A 22,287-nucleotide genomic window follows, 5' to 3' on the forward strand; every position below is an offset into this window, starting at 1 on the left:
AAAACATACATTTTTACATTGAATAAAATAAAAATCTAAAAACATGTATATATTCAAGTAATCTTCGTTTGGGATTTATAAATATCTGATAAAATTGTCCCGTGTTTGCGCATGCGCAGTAGCCGATGAAAATCAGATTTCCGCGATATCACCAAGGTGGTCGAATTTAATTTAAAACGAATATTATTACGAAGGGGACGTATATAAATATTGTGGAATGGCACAATGCAAAACACGTTGTCTGCAAGAAACTGTGAAATAAGCTTTTAGGTCTAAAACTAGGTACTGACTGCTGTCACCTTTATAGGCGTGTGTGTCCTTTTAGGCAAGGCATATTTGGAATTATCTAAATCCAGGGGTTCTTTAAGGGGTATCTAAATCCGGGTGCTTTTAAAATACGATATGTTTAGGTATTTATAGTTAAACCTAATACCCACAATTTAAGTTAACATATTCTCTTATTGAAATGGACAAACCAAAGAACACGATACAACATAGTGTTGTATAACTATATTGTATAGTGTTCTTTGGACAAACCACAGTACATTTCAGTCACAGTATACACGTTTACCAACTATACATTGTAACCACTGTACTTTAGTTCCTGAACTTTTCTAAAAGAAAGTTGCTGAAACACGTGTCTCCGTTTACATTATTTTAGAAGTGATTGCAAAATTTAAAATGCCATCTGAAGATAGCGGAATAAACTGGGCAGATGCCGCCGATGCAGCTAAGTCAAGTTGGGCCGATCAAGTCGAAGAAGAAGAAACAGTTAACGGAGATTTGCCGCCGTTATCGCAAAGTGTTGTGGGTGATATCAAAACTGTCGTCGAATATAAATATAATGAAGACGATAAGAAAGTAAAAGTAGTGAGAAAGTACAGAATAGAAACACAGAAAACATCAAAATCTGTAGCGCACAGAAAGTTGTTGAAGAAATTTGGGAAATCTTCAAATGACTTGTCTGGACCAAATAGAGCTACGACCATCATCTCAGAGGATGTTCAAATGCAGTTCGTAAGTACAAGAGAAGAAGAGATGATGCAAGAACAAGAAGATCCAACATTATCCAAGTTCAAACACCAGTTGCAATATTATATGTTTTTCAAGAATTTCAAAGCGACCGCTCCCAAAGATAAAACCACTGAAGAAGAAAGGAAGCCAGAAGAAGAGAATGCAAGTAATGCACCAAGCAAATATGTTCCACCGAGCATGAGAAGCGGAGGGAATACTGTTGGTTCATCGATGCCATCTGGACGAGGCAACCGCGATGAACAAGCTACCATTAGAGTCACAAACCTTTCCGAAGAAACCAAGGAATCTGATCTTCAGGAGCTTTTCAAACCATTTGGTCCACTTCAAAGAATCTATCTTGCGAAGGATAAACATACACAACAGTCCAAAGGTTTTGCTTTCATAAACTTTTACAACCGAGATGATGCAGCCAAAGCTATTAAGTCTGTGTGTGGGTTTGGGTATGACCATCTCATCCTTAATGTTGAGTGGGCCAAACCTTCCACACCATCAACAAGCTAACTGTTTTCTTGTTTTGTTAGAAAAGTATTTTAAAAGAAACTTTTTGGGGGTGTAAAGAATAGTCTACTGTATCTTATTGTTGTTAAAAAGAGAAAACTTGCAAAGTAATATGGGCTATAAGATGTTTGTTAAAGCATGGTAAAAATATTTGGTGAAACTGATTCTACTATTTTGTGAATATAATGTATGTCACAGAAATCTTTTGAGTGATAAAGAAAAGATTAATGAATGGTTGAAATATTTTGTTGTCAGCCAAGTGCTTAAATGAATGCAGCCCCTCCCCAGTCTGCAGAGTATGGCAGTTCATGACGAGATCTCTCGCGTGCTATCATCAAAAATCGGCGTGCAAACCACATGCACCACAATCGGAAATTCCACTTAAGTTAATACGTATTTTTTCATTGTTTAATTAATTGGCGTGTGTGGGACAAATTATGGCGTGCATCACCAAAAGTTGGTAAAAAAACGCTGGTGCACCTGCCATACTCTGCAGACTGGGCCCTTCCTAACCTGATCATTTAAATAAAAAAGTCACATTTATCAATTAAAAGCTTTTGATTGCACACCAGAGTTATTGAATATAATGCGTTTAAACAATGTACATAACAAAGTTAGTTTTACTAGAACAATCAATTTCACCATAAACATAACATGTGTAAAAAGGTGAAGTCAAAAAAAAAATAATATAGCAATGAAGAAATAAGAAGCTGACAAGAGTCTTAAATTCCATCACCATGCAGAAAAAATGTTATTAACAACACAAACTTCTTCATAAAACACTTGTTGCTTAATATTTTCAATTTGTAAGATGACGTTTTCCATAAAAATTGACTTTCTTTTCAAATGCTGGCGAATCTATGTTAGTGTTGATTTTGTAAAATGGATTCATCACAAGCTGTAAAGAAATATGGTGGATTGTAGTAGATACAAATACAATATTAATAACTGGAGCCTAGACTAAACAATATATATTAAATGAGAATTAAACATTGAGTTGTCAGAATATAACATAAATGTCAAATATAAGAAACAGTCGGAAAAAAAATCTTTACACCTTTACTAAATCTTGTCAAAGTGAAAAAATACTGAATTAATGCATAGAATGAAAGTATAGAGACGACCAGGTTTAGTGGAAGTTAGTCTCCACATAGCGACATGTTTCAATGAAGCTTTACCTTGCTATAAACATCATATACATCATTAAAGAATGACTTAATCCCTTCTTCATTTCGAACATTATGTAATATGATAAATCGCATGCGACTCGCAGTTACAAATGCTGAAACAAACCTTGATCAAAAACAGAGGTGTTACTTTCACTAAAATACTTCTAAATGTTAGTTTAAGAAATTATTTATTTAGGTTCGGTTCATAACTTTTTCCTTTGGGTAATAATATTAAAAAAAACTTTATTTGTTTCTACGATTACAGTTTGAAATTTTTTTAACGAACAGTTGTTAAAACGCACGTACAGTTAAAACTGTATACTTAACCTTATAGGGAACGTACCTTATGTAAATCCCATGAACACTCTTTATTCGGTATATTACCAATATTACCAGGCATCTTATCTATTTGTCAGTAAAGTCACAAAGTGTATGGTATCATTACTTTTGGAGGAGCAAAACAACAACGAATGCAAACTTGTATATGGATAGAGATTCAAAATAAAGAACTTTTCAACTGAACCTATAGCGACATGCCAGATTATGTTCAATTTTTCAACTTAATTTACGACAAGGATTCATTTTTTCTAAAGAATTGATGCAGCAGGTAGAATTGGGATATGATAAAAATGTAAAATAGAAACTTTATTATGTTTTAAACTCTTCAAAGTATATACTATGCTAACTTTTTCTCCCATTGGGTAATTTTAAACAGCATTTATTATATTGAATGAATGTTTATCATAAAATGTTCATTATATCTCGCTGGTACTTACTGTATCACAAAGGTATAAATGTTACATTTTTTTTCAGTAAACTAGAAACGGTCAAAGTTGTTTGAAACTTTTTTTACTACATCAGTTTTTTTTCTCACATTTTTTTTAGAAGCTGTATTGTTTTTGAAATTTTGGTGGTACCTTTAGTTCACACCAACGTCACGTTAGAAATCAGCGCTTGTGTCCGCCATTACGGAGCCCACAGAGCGTGAATCGCCTATACAAATGCATGGTCGACGTGTGTTTATTTGGTTCTTGTAAGCAATACAAAGCTAGAAAACATGTATAGCTGTTGTTTTAACATTTAAAATTAAAATTCTAATATAAATCTTGTTATATAATATTAAATCTAGGAATTAATGTGAGGTAAACTAGTATTTTGACTGGTTTTCAGCGTACAATGTGGTTTAACAGGGTACTTTACGTTGGCGATTAATACTAGCAGCAATCAGCTTGTTTTACCCAATAGTATATGATCATACCTACGAATCTACAGAACCATTCTTTACTACATTTATAATCCAACATGAGTGGACATGCAGCTCCAAACTGCAAGTACTAGTAGGTAAGGCGTTCACGTTTTTTAATTTCATAAAGTCCCGGAACACCGAAAAGGTAGCTTATTAATTCAAGTAGAGGACCAAAAATAGTAACTTAGTATTGTTTTCCTCAATATCACTTCGATAATAGGCAAATTTTACAAAGATACCTTAATTTTCGTTGCCGGGTATACGTGTAGGGATGCACATTACAGAATAATTAGGTATTCTAGGGTATCCTAGAATACTTTATTTCAAATCTGGAATTCCGAAACAAGAATTTCGAATCTTTTTATCTGTATAGGAAAAAATAATTTTACCCATATAAGTCAGTTTATTGACTCTTTCATAGTAGCCCTGTTGGATCAGATGCTGTAAAATGATCAAAAATTGTACTATTGGGTAGCTTTGCGTCATAATTTGGGTAGTTTTTGCATCACGAAACGTATAGCAGGCTTTGAAAAGACGTTGCGAAACGTTACTCTCGAAAGTCCCACAAATACAATTTTTTTTTTTAAATTATTAAGTTTCAAAAATTCTTGTTATAGTTCATGAGAAGACGAGTGATGACGTCATTAAACAGAAAACCCAATCCCGTAATTAGATTCGAATATAAAAAGATTCAAAACTCATAGATTTGAAATTCTGTAATGTGCATCCCTGTATACGTGTTAAGTTTTTGAGCCCAAAATAAAATCAAGGCAATTTACTCGCAAAACTGCATCTAGATACACCAGTATATGTTAGTGTTATGCGTTTTTGTTTGTATTTTTATATTTTAAACATGTTCTTTTATGTTTTTGGTTGGTATATTTGATATTTCTGATTTTTTCGATCGAGTGTTCAATAGAATTTGATTTTGTATGTGAGGTTTATTATTGTGATAAGATATAACATTAGTAGAAAGCCATTTTTATGCGCAGAAGTGCTGACAAAAACAGCACCCAGCAATGATAAAATGCTATGCCGTGGGCTCCGTAATGGCAGCGACTATGACATCATAGACAGGGAGAGCAAGACTCATTGTTTTACAATCCGTTTCCTAACTTGGTCTATACTAACTTTGGTCCACACATTTGAGCATTTCTACCCATATACAAATTTTCTTTTTTAGTATTCCCCTTAAACTATACACATACCATTCATTAAACTTATCAACAGTTTTTAAATACATAGCATTGGTGCTCCACATGTGTTCATCAACCAAGTCTAGTGAAGCATGAGCAATGAACTGGTTAAGATGCCGGTGGTCTTCTCTCTGAATAAATGGTTGGGAATATAATCATTTTTTAAATAAATAATTGTCATTTTTTTATTCTCTAAACAATGCAACAATAGTTATTCCTCAGGTGTTCTGTGTTGTATGAGTTGGCGACTTTGTCCTTATGTCTGATAATTAGGACAATAGATTTAATGAAAAGTGGATAGCTATGGCCCACAGGTAACGGGTTCAAGGTTCGGCTCTGGTACCATTGTGGGCATATGTGTTTTCGATCAAGACACTTCAACGCAACTTTAACAACCAAGTGGTCACTAATGGGTTATAACGAGTGTAAATAGATTTTATTTATTTATTTCTTACCTTAATATCTGATGCTCTTGAAGTCAATTCCATTTCAAACACTGGATTGTCATTGTGGCCAACAATAACGAAGTAATAATTCCCGGACATTGTGAACAGTTATCGATACCTGTTACCAGTGTCTGTTGTGCGTATATTTAATAATACGCGTATGTTATAGAAACATTTTTCACAACCTATTTACAGTTTTGATTAGTTAGCTTTATGTCGCCCTCAAGTGATCGATCTTGGTCAGGGATTTCCCCAAAGACTTTCCCACATAATTGTGCACGCTGGTGTCACTATCAATCGTTTAGCGTTAAACAGTTTTTGCAATCTTCTTGATTGCAATCAAATAAGAATGTACATTTTCCAAAACAAAAATACAGCTTGAAATAAAAATTACGTGTTGCATGACAGAACATGATCACTTAAGTCTTAAAAAAATCTGTCACCCTATATTTAATTTGGTTAGAGGGTCTGTTAAGGTTAACAGTCGTGTCCGATGAGAGTAACACTAAGCAAACACAGGTTTTGAACACACTATAAAACAAAAACATGACAAATATTATTTCTATTCATTAGACGATATTTTGTTTCCTGTCAGTAAACCGTTCAAGCTTGTATTAGCCGGCAGTGCAAAAAGGTTATGGTGAAAAATATTACACCATACCGAAACTTATTGTTGAGATGTTTTTATACCGGGTCAAAAAACTAAAAAAACGCCGCGGCAGCATTTTTGCAATTGTTTATTGTGAAATGCAGCTCAACATTAACATTTAGCCTCGTTGCTGCTACCATTGTGGGCGTGTGTGTCCTTCGGCAAGACACTTAACGGCAATTGCTCCAACCCAGTGGTCACTAATAGGTTTCCAAAGATAGCAACACACAAAAAAAATCCCAAAAAAACAATTACCCACAAAATAACATAAATTTAAACCTTGTAAGCTGGAATGAGGTAAGCTGGAATCTTCCGTGTTACAACGGCTGTCGTTTTCCGGCCACTAGAGGATTAAGTAACTTTTATTCATAGTATGATAAAGTAACATGAGACGTAATAAAAAAAACAAACAAAAAAAAAACAAAAAAAGCATGAGACGTGTTTTATTCTTTTTTTTTCGTCCTGTTTGGTAGTGAACAAATAACATTTACAAAATTAGATATAACCGTTAAACCATATCCTCGCGACTCTATAAAGGCATTGTTATTTGTTTGAAACATGTATAAACATGTGGGATGTGCTAACGTGCTAACGGTATTGCTGCACAGTATAGGCTATCAGAAGAATCCTGCCAACGGTAATATCGTCAGGTCGGTGAAGCATGTATTACCCAAAATTCAATAGTCGAAAGACTTGATCAGCAAAAGACTAATTTATTGATTTGATTCTGTCATAATGAGCAATTAAAGAAACGAGTCCTATACTCTATATGCAGTCCAATATTTTATATGGTGTTGCTGCAGCTGTTTTCTTATTCTTTTTGGCTTTTGGTCTAAATTTTTGTGTTATAAACGAGTCTCATGTAAAAATAACCTAAGATGGCGCGCGTATTTAAGTGCTGCTCCATGATATTAGATAAATTTCTTCAACGGGGCCCCGGGGCGCTAATTATAGTACTGTGGGTTAAGATGGGATACCGTCCCATTCTACCCCCACCTGCTATACATGTATTGTAATAGACAATATGCGACGCTACCGATTGTGTAGGTGTAATCTATGAATGTATTTTCGGGTTAAAAGAAATATTTGTATTTATGTTTGTCGGTATAAACCTTAACAGTTCAGTTAGACACTGAACTTATTACATAAGGTTTTTTATTATGTTCAATCGATCATGTGGTTTATATGATAGGGTGGGGTGAGATGGGTGGTGTTTTCAATCTCTCTTCTTGTCCTATATCTGCTAGTAAACAAAAAGCTTTCACAGAATTATTTAAAAGTATCCTCACGACTCTAAGGGCGTTGTTAATTGTTCAAACCACGATTGGGAAATATGGGAAATTCGATGCTAACGGTATCCCATCTTACCCCTCAGTACTAAATGTACAAGAAGCATTTATTACACAATATATTAGATAATTTTTTTACAAAGCAATACGCTATATTCGGTGCGTCACACGTCAAGCGTCATGCGACAAGGTTTAAATTAAGGTCCTATGCGCCAACTATAACGCATTGTACGATAAATCAATTGATTTCCCGTGGCACTAGTAATTATAATAAAGTCGATAATTTTAGCAATTTTAAAGCTTTTCCTTTTGTTGCTTTAGTTTTAAAGTTTTAATTATATATCTGCGTTTTGTTGGTGTATATTATGAGAACAATACGTCATCTCGTTATTAAAGTAAAGATTATTTTTGTAGATGCAACTTCTAAAATAACGCATGGTCGGGTGTTTAGGTATATTTCCCATGTGGATATGACGTTATAGTTAATTATTATTCTGTATGAATATTTTATAAAGGCAAAACCGACACGACTACAAATTAATGATAAACGCGCACCTAAAACAATAGATATATATGCTGTACGTTTGCACGACGTTTATAGTTGTTCTAAAATAACAACCACATCGCAGTTGGTCCTGACTGCTATGTAAAAGCAATTACATGTTCCCTAATGAGTGTACTTAACTTTATTCGGTAATTGGAGCGATTATATTAAATGTTGTTTTAAGACGTGCACGTATTGCACAAGTCTATATAGATATTAGATGAACACAAAATATGGGAATTTATTTGACTGAAATATCAGTGAGGTTTATTCCTAAATGGTGTGAACATTTTATTGACTGTAGGCAACTAAATTGGCAAAACAAACGGTGTAAGCCCTAAAATGGCATTGTTGTCGCTTAATCCGGGTTTTCTATGTTTAGCACACATTGGAAATATCGACCTGCTTATTCGGTGTTTCTGGTTGAGCCGCTACGATGCAAAATATAGTAAATTATTAATGCTGCCGTATCTCGTGTGGCGAATGACATGTCCCCCCAACAGACCCGGGTTGCAGAATTACTTCTCAGTAGAGAATAGTCGCCGCCAGATTGCAACAGCATGCGTGTTTGTCTTATATGTAAAGTAGTCGTTCATGTATGTTTAATAATTAAATAATTTTATTCCATCTTCTGCAGTGAGCGTACCAAGTTTTGGAAATTAAAGCTAAAAGAAGCAAAAGTACTATTGTATCATTTTGTCAGAAATTGTATTTGTTTGTTTTGCTTTTGAAATTGCGATTGGTTTTGCTTTGTCAGTTACATACAGATTGTACGGATACCGAATATTTTACAGATTTGTTTTATGTGATAATACGCCGCAATGGAAAACGAGAAACCCACTAAAGTGTCAAGAACAAAACTTAGCTTGCTAAGGTAAAGTATTGGGACAATTCGTCGTTAATATTCTGTGTAAAACTTATAATCTTTTAACTTAACCTTTTTTGACATAGAAGGGATACTGTATACCAAAGAGACAGAAACAGTAAATATTATTATACCCTTTTTGCATGGTAAAAAGTTAATGCGAATAACGATCCGCATTAACTCGTCATAAGATAACTCGCTTACCGCGTTGTTTTGCATGGTCATTGGTTTATGCGCGTATCAACATTGAGTTAGCTTATTTTAGCGTAATATTGTTAAATCTAGTTTATAAAATAGGTTTTAATACTTTATGGGGCTATTACCAGCTAAAAACTGTAAAAATAATACCCGAAAAAGATTGGGCTCTTAAAAGTAAAACTGTACTTTCACCTTACTTTTCTTTACTCGCATAATGCGAGTAACAACCAACCTCCTACAGCAGATGACACGCTTATGACGTTATGCGTGTTAACTTTGTTTTTGCGAGTAAATATGAGAGTACTTACGCGCAAAAAAGTGACCATGCAAAAAGGGTATTAGTATTACTGTATACAGTACTATGGGGTAAGATGGGACACATTTAGCACATACTATACAAATATCCTGTTCGTGTTTAAAACAAGTAACAACGGCCTGAGGATACGGTTTTATAATTCCTTGAATTTTCTTGTTTACTACCAAATGGAACGAAAAAAAAAGACTAAATGTGTGTTTCCATTTCTCCCGCCCTATATACTTTAACCTTACACTAATTGTAGATTCTGCAATAGCATAATTCTAGTGAAAAGCTGCGAAAGTAATAATATCATATTCAGTGTTATAATAATGATTTTTTATCGATTTTTTACGCAGACAAAAACCTCTTGAGGTTTCTACTGAAAAATCACCGTTGTTGGATAATGTTGAAAGAATTTGTGAAACGCCGGTTACATCAGGTATATGATAACTTTCAACTTTAAAAACTGCTTTTTTTTGCATCGTCAAATTGAAGCACTTCCAAGTACAGTTGGGTGGTGTGAAATAGTCCATGTTTTTATATTCTTCTATCGTCCCATTTGGTAGTAAACAAAGAATATTTACAGAATTTTATAACCATATCCTCACAAGTCTATAATAGAACTTTTTATTGTTAAAACACGATAAGGAAACATGGGATATTATGTGTTTACGGTATTCATCTTACCCCTTTGTATAATGAAGGTTTTAATCAGTTGGTCGCCTTAGAACAGTCCAAACCCACAAGCCACGTATATGTCTTGTAGTTGATGAATATCTTGTTGATCTTTTTACATTTCCAAATATTTCCGCATTTTAAACGAGCATTTTTATCCAACAGCACGAAACGACAACCCAAAGTCGATATTTTCTGTTTCGAACAACAACGATAGACAAGTAGTGAAACTACAACGAGGTTTGTTGAATAGTAAGTGGACGTCATCTCAATCTATGGAAGAACCAACCAATGCGTTTGAAGTCAAACCTCCGTTGGCTGCCCAACCTAACAATGAAACACCAAAGCAAGACACACCGATATTAAACCCGCCATCCAAAGCGAAGTCACACGACGAGTATACGAAAGGCATCCTTGCTGCCTTGTTGGGTGCTGGGGTAATGTATGGGTTGACAGGAGTGTTTGTACGTTTGGCAGGTGATCATGGGGTGGGATCTATTGAGACTCTACTTGTTAGAAGTCTGGTTCAGGTGAGAATCAACATAGATTATAATGTGTATTAATGGCTTATAATATATTTTGCTATATTAGTGTTAATGAGTCAGTTATTTTCCCATCTCCCTTCTCTACTCGATGTTTTAATTAACCCTTCTTAGGCATTATAATTTAGATGAGTACAATTATGTTATGGTATATTACTGTGGGGCAAAATGGAAAATGTTAACACAAATATGTTTTCAAATCGTGTTTTTTTTAAATTACCGCTCTTTTAAAGTCGTAAGCATATGTGTTAATATTCCTTGTTTTTCAAATGAGAGGATAAAAGTGAATGGAAACATTAACCGTTTTACCCCACCCTATACGATATGTATGACAAAACACTATTGTATTTCTAATATTAATTCATATACACGCAGTTTCTTTTATTTGGCTCGTTGATTGGAGCTCACAAGATATCGTATCGGCCACCAGAGGGCAGAGTGTGGTATTGTGTTTTAATCGCAGTGATGTACAGCCTTGCCACCATTTGTTCATTTGAAGCTTTCAAGTAAGTTTTGTGACCAATTTAAACAAAACAACATTTTAAGAATGAAAAAGAGTAGTCGAAAGAAAATTGTATTGCGGCCATACTAAATGTTCTTTGTCAAAATATTGCAGAAGATGCTAAATGAAGGGACCAAAATATTCCTAATTTCTTTACCGTTTTGCTTTTTACGACCAAAAGAACATTCCCGCATTTATTTCATAGACATTTCTATAGTTTTAAATTTTAATGAAAAAATAAATGAATTATTAAACCCCCTTATATCTACATTAACAATAACTCAAGAAAATTTGGAGAATTTCAATTTTGGCAAACTTATTTTGACAAAATTTTGAGTCAAAAGTTAGTGCCAATTTTCCGTTTGTGTTTTTGGTAGATACGAAAGGATACGGTTATCTAAGTTCCATAAATATCCTGTGTTTACTACCAAATATAGGGACGATAAAATAAAATGTTAACATATTCCATCCCCACCTTATTATAGTAGTTTAAATATATTGTAAACCTCATGATGGATGCATCAACATTACAGCGTCATTCCACCTGGTAACGCAATTGCAACACGAGGGGCTTCAAGGACAATATTTGCTGTGGTTTTAACTTTCCTTATCACACGGGAGAAGATCCAAATAAGAGATGGGGCCGCCGTATTAATATGTATGAGTGGGATCGCAATGATAATAGGTTGGCCCACTTTATATTTATGTCTGTATGGGTGAGGTCTTACAGCGAAACACGCCATGGAACCAAAGATTTTAGCCAGAGTTTGCCCATTACCACAGCAAAGTATAATGGGTGATATTCTACAGAGTAACCTGAGATTTTGGCTAGAGGCGAACAATTGCACAACTTTTTTATATTACTACTTGACAATTAAATTTGGTTGAAAAGAAAAAAATAGGAATCTAATTTAGATTTCGTGAATAAACCACGTGGTTCATTATTCAGCTTCCAGTTTGACATCAAATGAAAAAGATTACGTAGTTCCTCATGGGATGTCAGATAACAAGGTCTTAGTGAACGTGTATGGATACATACTTATTGTGGTTGCTGGCATTACACGAAGTCTCGGCATGATCACGGTGCGGAAAGTCAAAGGTGAGAATATACCAATGTTTTTATTGCATGAAGTTATAGGCACCGAAAATATAGAAACCAATTTTGGATAAAATTAAATAAATAAATGTAACTTATCTATCCTTACGTGGCGGGGCAACAACAGTCGTTAAAACACGAGTGTTCCACTTTTGTACCGCGTGCCCGCTTAAAGGGCCTAAACACACCCCACGTCACTTTTATTTTTTATGGTAAATTCATAAAGCGACCGTTTTATTGATTCCAAAAATACTTTGCTTATTAAAATTGGTCCAGTATAGGCGGAGATATTCGTCCTCAAACAGTGATCTCTAGCGCTATCCTTTTTTTACTACGAGCTTCGTGATTGTGACGTAGGAACGTACTAGTCACGTGACTGATTCATTCATTAAAGCGAAACCTGCGTTTTTTTTGTGCTTTTTTGCGTTTTTTTTGTTCTCTCGTTTTTCGCTGAAAATACTGCCTCTCGCCTTTCTGAATGAGAGCGGCCACGCTTCAACAATTTTGTGACGTGTTTGTCACGTGGGTAGTACACTTCTCAATTTTTTTCGCCAAGCAACTTTCAAATCAGTTTTTGAATTTTACGGTGTTTGAGCTGGAATATCTTTGGTTATACAGAACCGATTAAAACAAGTAAGGTGTCGTTGGAATTAGAAAAACACACTCTATCGATTAAAGCGAAGTACATTTGGGGTGTGTTTAGGCCCTTTAAAAGAGTTACCACGCATGTTACTTTGTGGGCGATTGTTAGTGACAAACGCACAACCACTGCGTCACGGCGGTGGAATAATTTAAACACAATGCAGACTTCATAAAATCCGTTAAATAATTTTAATTGCCTTACTCAACAAGATGTACTTAGTTTTCAATATGTGTTAAACAATCATTGTATTTTGAACATACTTTGCCGCTATGTTTCATTAGAAAATAAGGTTAAACATCCATGATTTTACTTCCCCTTATTTACTTTTATTAGAAGTTGAAACCAAAAGTACACTAAGTTTAATTTAAAACTATTTCATGCGATGTAAACTTCAGAAATCAGTCAAATATTATGAATTGACTAAACATATAACTTGACTTAATTCAGGCGAAGTTCATTCGTTCTCGGTTGTTCTGTATCACTCAAGTTTAACTTTCTTAATATCCATCGGTCTAATGTTCGTTCGTCCGTTCCCATGGCCACCAAGCGCAGCAGGGATCGGTTACACGGTGGCTGTGTGTGCGACGTCATCCGTGGCAACCTGGTCATCCAACTAGTAAGTTAATATTTGTAATCTCCCGAATATTTCTATGTTTTAAATATAATGTAGTAATTATATATTTTTCATATTATGTTAATGAATGTATGTGACTTTTTATTTCAATGAATGAATATTTCGGTTTATTTAACGTTCGTTATAAGACCTGTGTACTATTTCATACGTTATCACCTGCGTATAACTTGACGGGTGATTATTTTATGACAACCCATTAGTGACCACTGGGTTCGAGAAGTTGCCGTTAAGTGTCTTGCCCAAGGACACATACGCCAACAATAGTAGCATCACTTAGACTAGAACTTTTTTTTGAAGAGTCAGGCAACCACTTTGTCACTCCGCCCGTTGTCGCCAATGATGTCACATTGAATTTAAAATTGATGATTTATCTAACTTTTCCTGTTTTACCATCAGTGCTGTTCAACTTATACACCCTGGGTTGGCGGCGCTTGCCCAGAACGCCGACCTTGTAGTTAGTATCACCTTGGAACATACAATCTTACAAGTGGCCCCTCAGCTGCTGGAAATATTGGGCGCTCTGCTTATTTTGTTTGGTGTGTCTGGACTCACGTTTTTAAAATGGAGGGAAAGCAAAAAGGAAGCAGAGTTAGGAGATGAAACATAGACTTTTTCTAAGAATGTAAAAATATTTTTCTATCATGATGTGTCGTGTTTTGTTGTTTGTTTTTCACTTCAAGTCTTTCTTGGTCGTCCAATATGGTTTACCCGCAATCTAAATAAACCATTTCAAACTCTGTGAACTTTGATTATATATAATGGCTCATATAAATTATACCACGTACAATTTCCAACATAACCTATACCTAAAATTCTACTCGTTTGCGCAGTAGTTCCGATGCGCAATATAACTTTTACGCAATCATTGCTGTTCGAAGTCACTTTCAGTTTTGCACGACCACCGAAAAAGTATGACGATCAACAATCAGCATTTTAATAACCTTTGGGCGCGGGATTGCTTTTCGTATTTTTTCCGTTTTTGACCAGGTCTCACTTAATTGGATTTTGCAAGCAAAGCATAGCAGCTAGACCAAAACTTTTTTAGGAAGTTAGTGCAGTGTGAAATTATCTTCAAATTCATATTTTTATTTTTTTGATGAGGTCATCATAAAATTGATGTCGTCATAATAAATCTTAGATTGTTGAATATTTCAGAAAAGAACAAAAATATTAAAATATAATGTATTGTAAAAACCTTCTCTTTGATGTATGATTTGTAAAACAAAATCCTTTAATATGTCGATTCTAAACCACGTACTAATGGGACCAAAATGTATTGAGTTAAGTGAGGTTTTTAACTTATGGACTGTTATTGCTACAATAAAACCAACAATAAACACAATTTTAATAACCAAAATCATTGAAACTTTTATAAAACCATCTTGGAAATGTCTTTTAAAAAACGATGAATGTTTGACAAACTAAACGATAAACCTAACAGATTATTTGGAACTCGCATTGTAAAATTCAATCTTAATTTTATTCGATCAAAAATAACATCATAAACCTTCAACTGAACAAGTATGCATGTTTGCGGTCAACGTCGATTAAGTAACTTGATTTTTTTTTTTTATTGTAACAAGAACTTTTAAACTTCTGCATACGTGTAAACATTTTCATAAGAAATAAAGGAATACGAGATACAAAGAATCAAAGATTGGATTTCTAGGTCGATAGTTGCCGGAACCTTTAGTTGGTTCCTAATGCAAAGCAATTGAAATTCTTACAGCTCTGTGTGTGAGGACCAACCCTCTTACAAAACAATGTAATCTCTACGGAAAAATCTTATTTAGATTCTAAATCGGAAAATTCAAAAAATATATGAAGGAAAAATTGCCAACTTCGACTTGCAACGGCATTAACCGGTGAACAATATATAAAGGTTCCGGAGCTCCATCTCTTAAACGTCATATTTTACATTTAATAAGCCATACATACAAACAACGCGGCCCTTGATGGCAAATCTGATTAGACAAAAGTATAAAAACTGAGGTTGCTGAATTAACAAACATAGTTGCCAAATACACAAGAGAGGTATAAGGTTAAATATGCCAAACATTAAGTTAGCATAATGTCATTTAAAAGTTACTTGTCACTTCCGTGTGGACATCAACGTGTCTTAAAGACTAATGACCAGGTTTGTTAAAGAAACAAGTTGTGTCACAAACGAAATAGTGGAGATTGTGGATGAACATGATTTTCATAGTTGTTGCCTTATGTTTGCCCCATGGGAATCCCCCTAACCCCTGAGCCGTAACCCCACGGATCGAACCCCATAAGTAATGGTTAGTTGCTGGTTAGGGGATTATTTGGTGAGCCGTTTCAAATATAAAACAACCGTTTCATATTCACACAACTGTTGAAATAACTTCAGATATTCTGTTCGATTCATTCTTGGCTTTCACACGAATCTTATCCTCGACGTCACTGCCGTCAGAGCCGATGACGTCACCATGATGACGTAATACTTTAAATCTCTCCAACACACAACTAGCGGTGATTCTAGCTTCAGCGTCATATTCCCATGTTTCGTTCAGTATGGTGTCAACGAATTCAGAGAGACCCTTTATAGGGAAGCATATTATTAACCCCTTTTTATCGATTTGTTGTGTGTTAATCTGCCACGCTAAGATCCAACATTTATTCATAAAAACCATCACACACATGGTTGTTTTCGTGAAAAATCGTAAGCAGGCACGAGGTACATAAAACGGGCTGTCGTTGCCCCGCCATACGAGGATAATTAATTAACATCCATTCATATATTTCTTGGGTTTTATAAAAGGTCGCAATAAACACAGTCGGTTTAGAGTCAGGTCAAATAAGTAAGGTTCATAAATATAATCCACCTGGTGCTTTTTCCATTTCTCTGGAATACTCGGTAGTTGGCGCTCTTTGCACACAAGAAGCAGCATTTGATCTTTGGTGGGTCGGTCGTTTATTTTGTCTCCAAACGGTGGTTTATACGGAGACGCCATGCCTGTATTTACATTGATAGGTAAAGATTTACAGTAAGTAACCAAGGTAGCGACGTGTTCGTGTGGAACTACAATATGCGTGCACTGTAGGATAGAATAACATAAGCAACTCCCATAGCATGTTATACAACTCTGGTATAACTATAGACTTTGTGATATAAAATAAATCCCATGAACATTAATTAACATTATTTTTGCTACAAGTTTCTATCGCGTTTTATACGAACCTTCTGAAGTTTCACAACGATTCGCCATCTCCCACAAAACTAAAGCCATCGCGTAAACGTCCACTCGCTTAAACATCTCAATATCTGTGAGGTTAACCAGTCTTTCCAATAACTCGGGAGCCATGTACCTTGATGTTCCAACCTGGCCTGGTGGTAAACAAGTTGGTGAGATAGATAAAGATAGTTTTACACAGATGTGATATCACATGTCTGCTCGCTAAGAATATGTAGCAGTGATTTTGAACTTGTAGTACATTGAATGAACAAATGTAACTTATTCATTACAACAACAGGCGTTATAACACGAGTGTTCTGTTTCATACACGTCGTTCCAGCTTACGAGTTACCACGTTTGTAACTTGATTAAGTACTTTTGTTGATATTTATGTGTGATTGATAATTTAGACAACTCATAAAGGGCCACTTGGTTAAAGCCATTGCTAGTAATTGAGACAATAAATGATTTATTGTTTTGAAGACACTGTGCACCATTCAACGGTTGTCCATTTAAACAAAAACTCACCAGCGTTTGCAAGTTCATCACGACTCAACTTCGGGTCCAACTTGAGTGAAAGCCCGAAGTCAGCCAACACGCATTCTCTCCTGCCATCTTTCACAAGGATGTTACAACTTTTGACGTCTCTGTGGGCGATTGGTATCTTGGGGCGACCCACGTCATCTCTCTCCGCATGCAGGTATGATAACCCTGACGATGAAATAAATTGAATGAATGAATGAATGTAACTTATTTATCCTCGTGTGGGTGGGCAATGACAGTTGTTACAACACGGGTGTTTCGTTTCATCCACCTTGTGCCCGCTGTACGAACTACCATAAAGCAGTTTCTTTGTAGGTCCGGTGCCGCTGCATGGTGATGAGCGCGTCTGCACTTAGCCCAGAGTTTTTGGTCTGTAGCACACAGTTTAAATTGCCAAAAAACATTCACTCACTAAGTGCACACGCGTTCATCACTTTGCCACCGGACACACAAACAAACGGTTGCTTTAACCACTTTATTGAAAACCCTGATCAACCGATATGGCAACAACTGAGTAAATCGATGTAACCAGGTTGACAAAATACGCAAGATATTTAACGCTATGAATATATACATAATAAATACTTAAATGCTTTGTTATATTTTTTTGCACATTACCTTTAGCTATTGAGGTTGCCATGTCACAAAACTGATCCCAGTCAAGAATATTGGAGCCCAAAAAGTCAGCTAAACTTTTCTCTTGATAGTAAGAAGTTATGAGCCAATACTGCAACCGACCTCGCACTGTGTGTTGCTCAGAAGCATAAAATTCAATGATGTTTTCGTGTCTCATCCAACTACAAACAATATATAAATATTAGAATTAAATATTCAATAATGTTACTGTGGGGTAAGATGGGATACGGTTAGTACTTAAATCCCATATTTCCTGACTTTGTTTTTAACAATTATAATACATAAAGGTGGGGTAAGATGGGACACCTTTAACACATAATATGCGAATATCCTGATCGTGTGATTAATTCTTTGAATGTTTTTTTTGTTTACTACCAAATTGGACGAGAAAATAGAATAAAATGTTGTTCCATCTTCCCCCACCCTACTATAACGCTCAATAAAACAAACGCGAGAGTATCCACAATTATGCTTATAGTTCTACATCAAGGAATTTAGGCTTCCTACAGTATACCATCTTACCCCACCTTAGCCAACAATACTATATATATGTACAGAGGCGAAAAAGTCCAGATAAAAAAACTCCCACCTTTCAGTTAGCATGTCTTTTTCTTGTCTCCACGCCCCATAATTGTGGAGACGAAATACTTTCACTGAAACAACTTGAGGAGGAGAAGCATCTTGTTGTAGATTTGCTTTCCAAACCTCAGCGAATCTTCCTTTGCCTTGTAATAACAATGATAATTACCATAATCTTGTTTAACAAATTTCATGATCGATGATTCACAAACGTTTTTATCTTGATGGTGATAAATCAAGAAGTAATCCTTTTGTGCAGAAATATTAATTACTACTGTGGATGGCTTGCATTAACACATAATATCCCATATTTCTTGTTTTTAAACAAGTTAACAACTTTCTTTTATAGTCATAAGGATATAACTTTGTAAATACTCTTTGTTTACCACCAAATGTGACAATAAAACAAACACGCCAAATATCCCTTAATCCCAACACTACATGTCGCACTCGCCTTAAAAACAAAACATTTCTCGACTTGAAAACCAAGTATGTTTCGCGATCATGTATTGTAGGGTGGGGGAACTGGGACACTTTAAAACATGTTTTAACAGCAATAAGCATAAAAAGAATTCTTCCTACATTATTTCACGTCCCACTTTACCCCACCCTACTATATATGTTGTATAAAGCAACCCTTACAAACAACCTTACCGATTATTTTTTGAAGTTCGATCGGTAAATGTTGGTCGTTATGGTTGAGTACGTTTCCACGTGACCCACGACTATACTGGGTAGCAACGCTTGATGAATATCTATTAGATGATAATGGTTATAACCTCGCTGTCACTGAACAAGGTTTAACAATTTCGTTATAACTTATGATACCTGTATCCCTGGTATAACTTGCCACACTTCACAATATAGGAATCATAGTCATTACAATACAATATATTACTTCAAAGTTTACCTGTAAGCTGAGTAACTATGTTTCCCACTATCATCCCAACCATCAATAAGACTCGCATCATCGGAGGATAGTCTGCTCCCGGATGTCAATTTACTCTCAAATTCTTCATCTTTTAACCTTCTATACCGGCCTACACTGTACCACACCACAGCCACAAGAAGGCAAAGGAGGAGAAATCCTACCAAGACACCAACGATGATGGACGACAAATCTGTTGTTGAAATTTGTGTTTATATCTAATCTACCATTTCTTGTATTTACTCATAATCAAAAAATATTTATTCTTGCCTGGCGAATAACAACAGTTCCTTACGTGCTATTTCAACTTTGTGGTTAATATTATTTTGGCGTTATTTTTGATTTTTCCAAAACGTATGACTGAAAAGTTGGATAACTCATAAGTGACCACTAAGTTGGATAAATTGCCGTTAATTGTCTTGCTTGAAGACACATACGCCCACAATGGCAGCAGCGACAAGCCTTGAACCCATTACCTCTGGGTTAGACGCAGGCGCATATATTACCCTCGGTATTAGTGACATAATATGTAGTAGCGTCAAAAGCACAATTTCATTACGATTAACTTACCGTATTTGTCTTCAATTATTATATCTTCGTCATCGATTGTGATTGGTTCAAATGATATCATGTGATTGCAGTCATCTGAGGCACATTCACACGTCACAACACCCTTGCTTACGTCACAATACCCCTCTATCTGACGCTTAGTGTAGAGGTTTAGATAGCTGGCTCTTGTTGGACATAACTAAAAGAAATATTAACTTAAAGATATTTGTTCACGTTTATTTCAGATGAAACAAATAATAAAGTTCATAAAATTGGTGGCATTCATTTTAATTTGGTCGCAAAACTAAAGTTTTATGGACGAACCAAATATCCCAAATCAATAACGGTTTAACGTGGTATTAAATAAACTTAAAGTGGTGGCAGCGACAATTCCTTAACCCGTAGAACAATTGGCACCCACGTCCACGTAGTGACCGAAAATGCCCGCTGCGAAAAAGTGATAAAACAAAATCAAAGAAAAGCAAGAATTAGTTTATCACCTGTTGTATACAAGCCGCCTGTACGGAGTGTTTGCCAGTGAAGTTTAGAATAACGTTGGTGTAACACAGACCAAGGCAGCTACAATCAACGGTGGGACAAGGTATTGTACATGATGTTGAATTGCAATCGTTGGCATCTATTTCAGCGCTACATTGCCGACAATGTATGGATGAACCGGTGTGTAAATATGACAGCAAGGATATTAACATTAAACACTTCATTTTGATAAATAATTGTTACTGTTGAAAAGTAAATATTAATTTAAAACTATAAATGACTAAATACAATAGGAGTGGGACATGGTATTCGGGTGGGGTAAGATGAGACATGTTTTTATTCTATTTATTGTAGAAAAAAAACAATATTTTATAGGAATTATATAACATTATCCCCACAGACTGTAAATGATTATTGTTCATTGTTTTATGTAAGATGGGATTAAGAAGCTAAAGGTATCCCATCTTACCCCCACAGTACTATATATGCATAAGCTGTTAAATGTAACTAGTGGGACCTCGTATAAAGGTTTATAAATGTTGGAAAGCCTTGGAAAATAGGATCGTGTGATAAAACATTGCAATTAACTTTAACGCGACATCGCGATTCACCAGGTTAAATAACGAACATAATGTACAATAACATTAGTAAATACTAAAAGTAATTAGGTTTTTTATTCTTTATACGACCCGGATAAAGACTATTAAAAATTAATGACAAAAAAGTTTGAGACGAAAAAAAGACGAATGTTGGAATAAAATGATTTTGTTTTTCAGATTAGCCAAAAAGATATTACTTTTAAATCATTATGGTCGCATATCTATCTAGTATTCCTATATTACAAGCGAAAAACAACCGAAAAAATACGATCAAATGTAAAAAATGAACACTTCGTGCAAAGAAATGCTTACTTAAGGCACTTCCCGTTTGTTTTATTATTTAAAAAAATAATAATGAGTTTTGTGATTAGCAAAGTTGTTGCGATTTGACCTAGATAAGGAAGGGTCAATTTATAGAAAGGTAGCTGTCTATGTATCTAGTCAACATGCTTTGTCTTTATTTCCGCCTCACTCAAATTCTATTATTACGTCATGAATCGCCTGTGTGACGCGCCAACACATATTATTCTCTTTCATTCTCCTCGTGCTCGCATTCCTCTCAGGCGAGACAACTTCGGAAACGAAATAAATAAAAACCTTAGAATTTTCAATATTTTTCACAACAGGCATAAGATACGGTAACAGAAAATTAATTTATCGATAAATTTCTAAAATCGTGGCAACTTTATTTATAAACGTTGTCGAACATAGGAAACCATGTCTTGCAATCCAGAATTACAAAACTTTAAATATAATCAACCTCGTAGTTTTATTCCTAAAATAAAATATAGTAAGATGGGGGGAAGATGGGACATCTTTTTTTATTCTATGTTATCATCCCATTTGGTAGTAAACAAAGATTATTTACAGAATTATATAATCGTAGGTTGCCACATGACACTAAAGAAGCGTGGTTAGTTGTTAGAAACCCGAAATATTGGACAATATGTGCTAACAGTTTCTTACTCCACAAAACTATATAATCATACCAACTCGGTAAAGATATTAGGTAACGAGCTTTGTTGAAAGATACGGCGATATTTATACATAAATATACCTTTATACTTAACTGTAAAAACAAGCTACATATACTGCACTAACTCACTCAAGCAACTTAATTACAACATTAAGAAATGGTGTTATTGTAGTGTTTACTCCGCCTATATTATGCGTCAGGGGATTTCACACCAAACTAACCAACCAACTACAATCCGTTGTCGCCTCAAGCTT

At 35.1% G+C, this 22,287-nt stretch overlaps 4 protein-coding genes across 4 annotated transcripts; 2 read left to right on the forward strand and 2 right to left on the reverse strand.

The window, feature by feature from the left end:
* The first annotated feature begins 570 nt into the window (after window positions 1-570).
* LOC149733261 (eukaryotic translation initiation factor 3 subunit G-like) lies at window positions 571-1,734 on the forward strand. Its single transcript, XM_089881235.1, has one exon. It carries the CDS (start codon window positions 682-684, stop codon window positions 1,534-1,536), a length of 855 nt encoding a protein of 284 aa, XP_089737361.1. The 5' UTR covers window positions 571-681; the 3' UTR covers window positions 1,537-1,734.
* A 338-nt stretch (window positions 1,735-2,072) lies between these two features.
* Window positions 2,073-5,836, reverse strand: LOC149733262 (trafficking protein particle complex subunit 2-like). Its single transcript, XM_089881237.1, has 4 exons — window positions 5,600-5,836; window positions 5,157-5,275; window positions 2,712-2,826; window positions 2,073-2,431 (listed from the first exon to the last, which is right to left on the reverse strand). Exons 1-4 carry the CDS (start codon window positions 5,687-5,689, stop codon window positions 2,333-2,335), a joined length of 423 nt encoding a protein of 140 aa, XP_089737363.1. The 5' UTR covers window positions 5,690-5,836; the 3' UTR covers window positions 2,073-2,332.
* Window positions 5,837-8,398: 2,562 nt separating this feature from the next.
* Window positions 8,399-14,264, forward strand: LOC149733263 (solute carrier family 35 member G2-like). Its single transcript, XM_089881229.1, has 8 exons — window positions 8,399-8,946; window positions 9,790-9,872; window positions 10,274-10,638; window positions 11,026-11,156; window positions 11,686-11,837; window positions 12,102-12,251; window positions 13,339-13,507; window positions 13,922-14,264. Exons 1-8 carry the CDS (start codon window positions 8,894-8,896, stop codon window positions 14,130-14,132), a joined length of 1,314 nt encoding a protein of 437 aa, XP_089737355.1. The 5' UTR covers window positions 8,399-8,893; the 3' UTR covers window positions 14,133-14,264.
* An 813-nt stretch (window positions 14,265-15,077) lies between these two features.
* On the reverse strand, window positions 15,078-22,243 carry LOC149733264 (TGF-beta receptor type-2-like). The gene is made up of 10 exons (XM_089881227.1): window positions 20,461-22,243; window positions 19,982-20,159; window positions 19,394-19,604; window positions 19,138-19,238; window positions 18,494-18,629; window positions 17,887-18,065; window positions 17,254-17,436; window positions 16,731-16,877; window positions 16,375-16,505; window positions 15,078-16,089 (listed from the first exon to the last, which is right to left on the reverse strand). Exons 1-10 carry the CDS (start codon window positions 20,680-20,682, stop codon window positions 15,874-15,876), a joined length of 1,704 nt encoding a protein of 567 aa, XP_089737353.1. The 5' UTR covers window positions 20,683-22,243; the 3' UTR covers window positions 15,078-15,873.
* Between the last annotated feature and the right edge of the window lie 44 nt (window positions 22,244-22,287).

The sequence above is a fragment of the Ciona robusta genome, chromosome 7, assembly GCF_009617815.1.
Source record: "Ciona robusta chromosome 7, ASM961781v2".
In the NCBI taxonomy this organism is placed as follows: domain Eukaryota; kingdom Metazoa; phylum Chordata; class Ascidiacea; order Phlebobranchia; family Cionidae; genus Ciona; species Ciona robusta.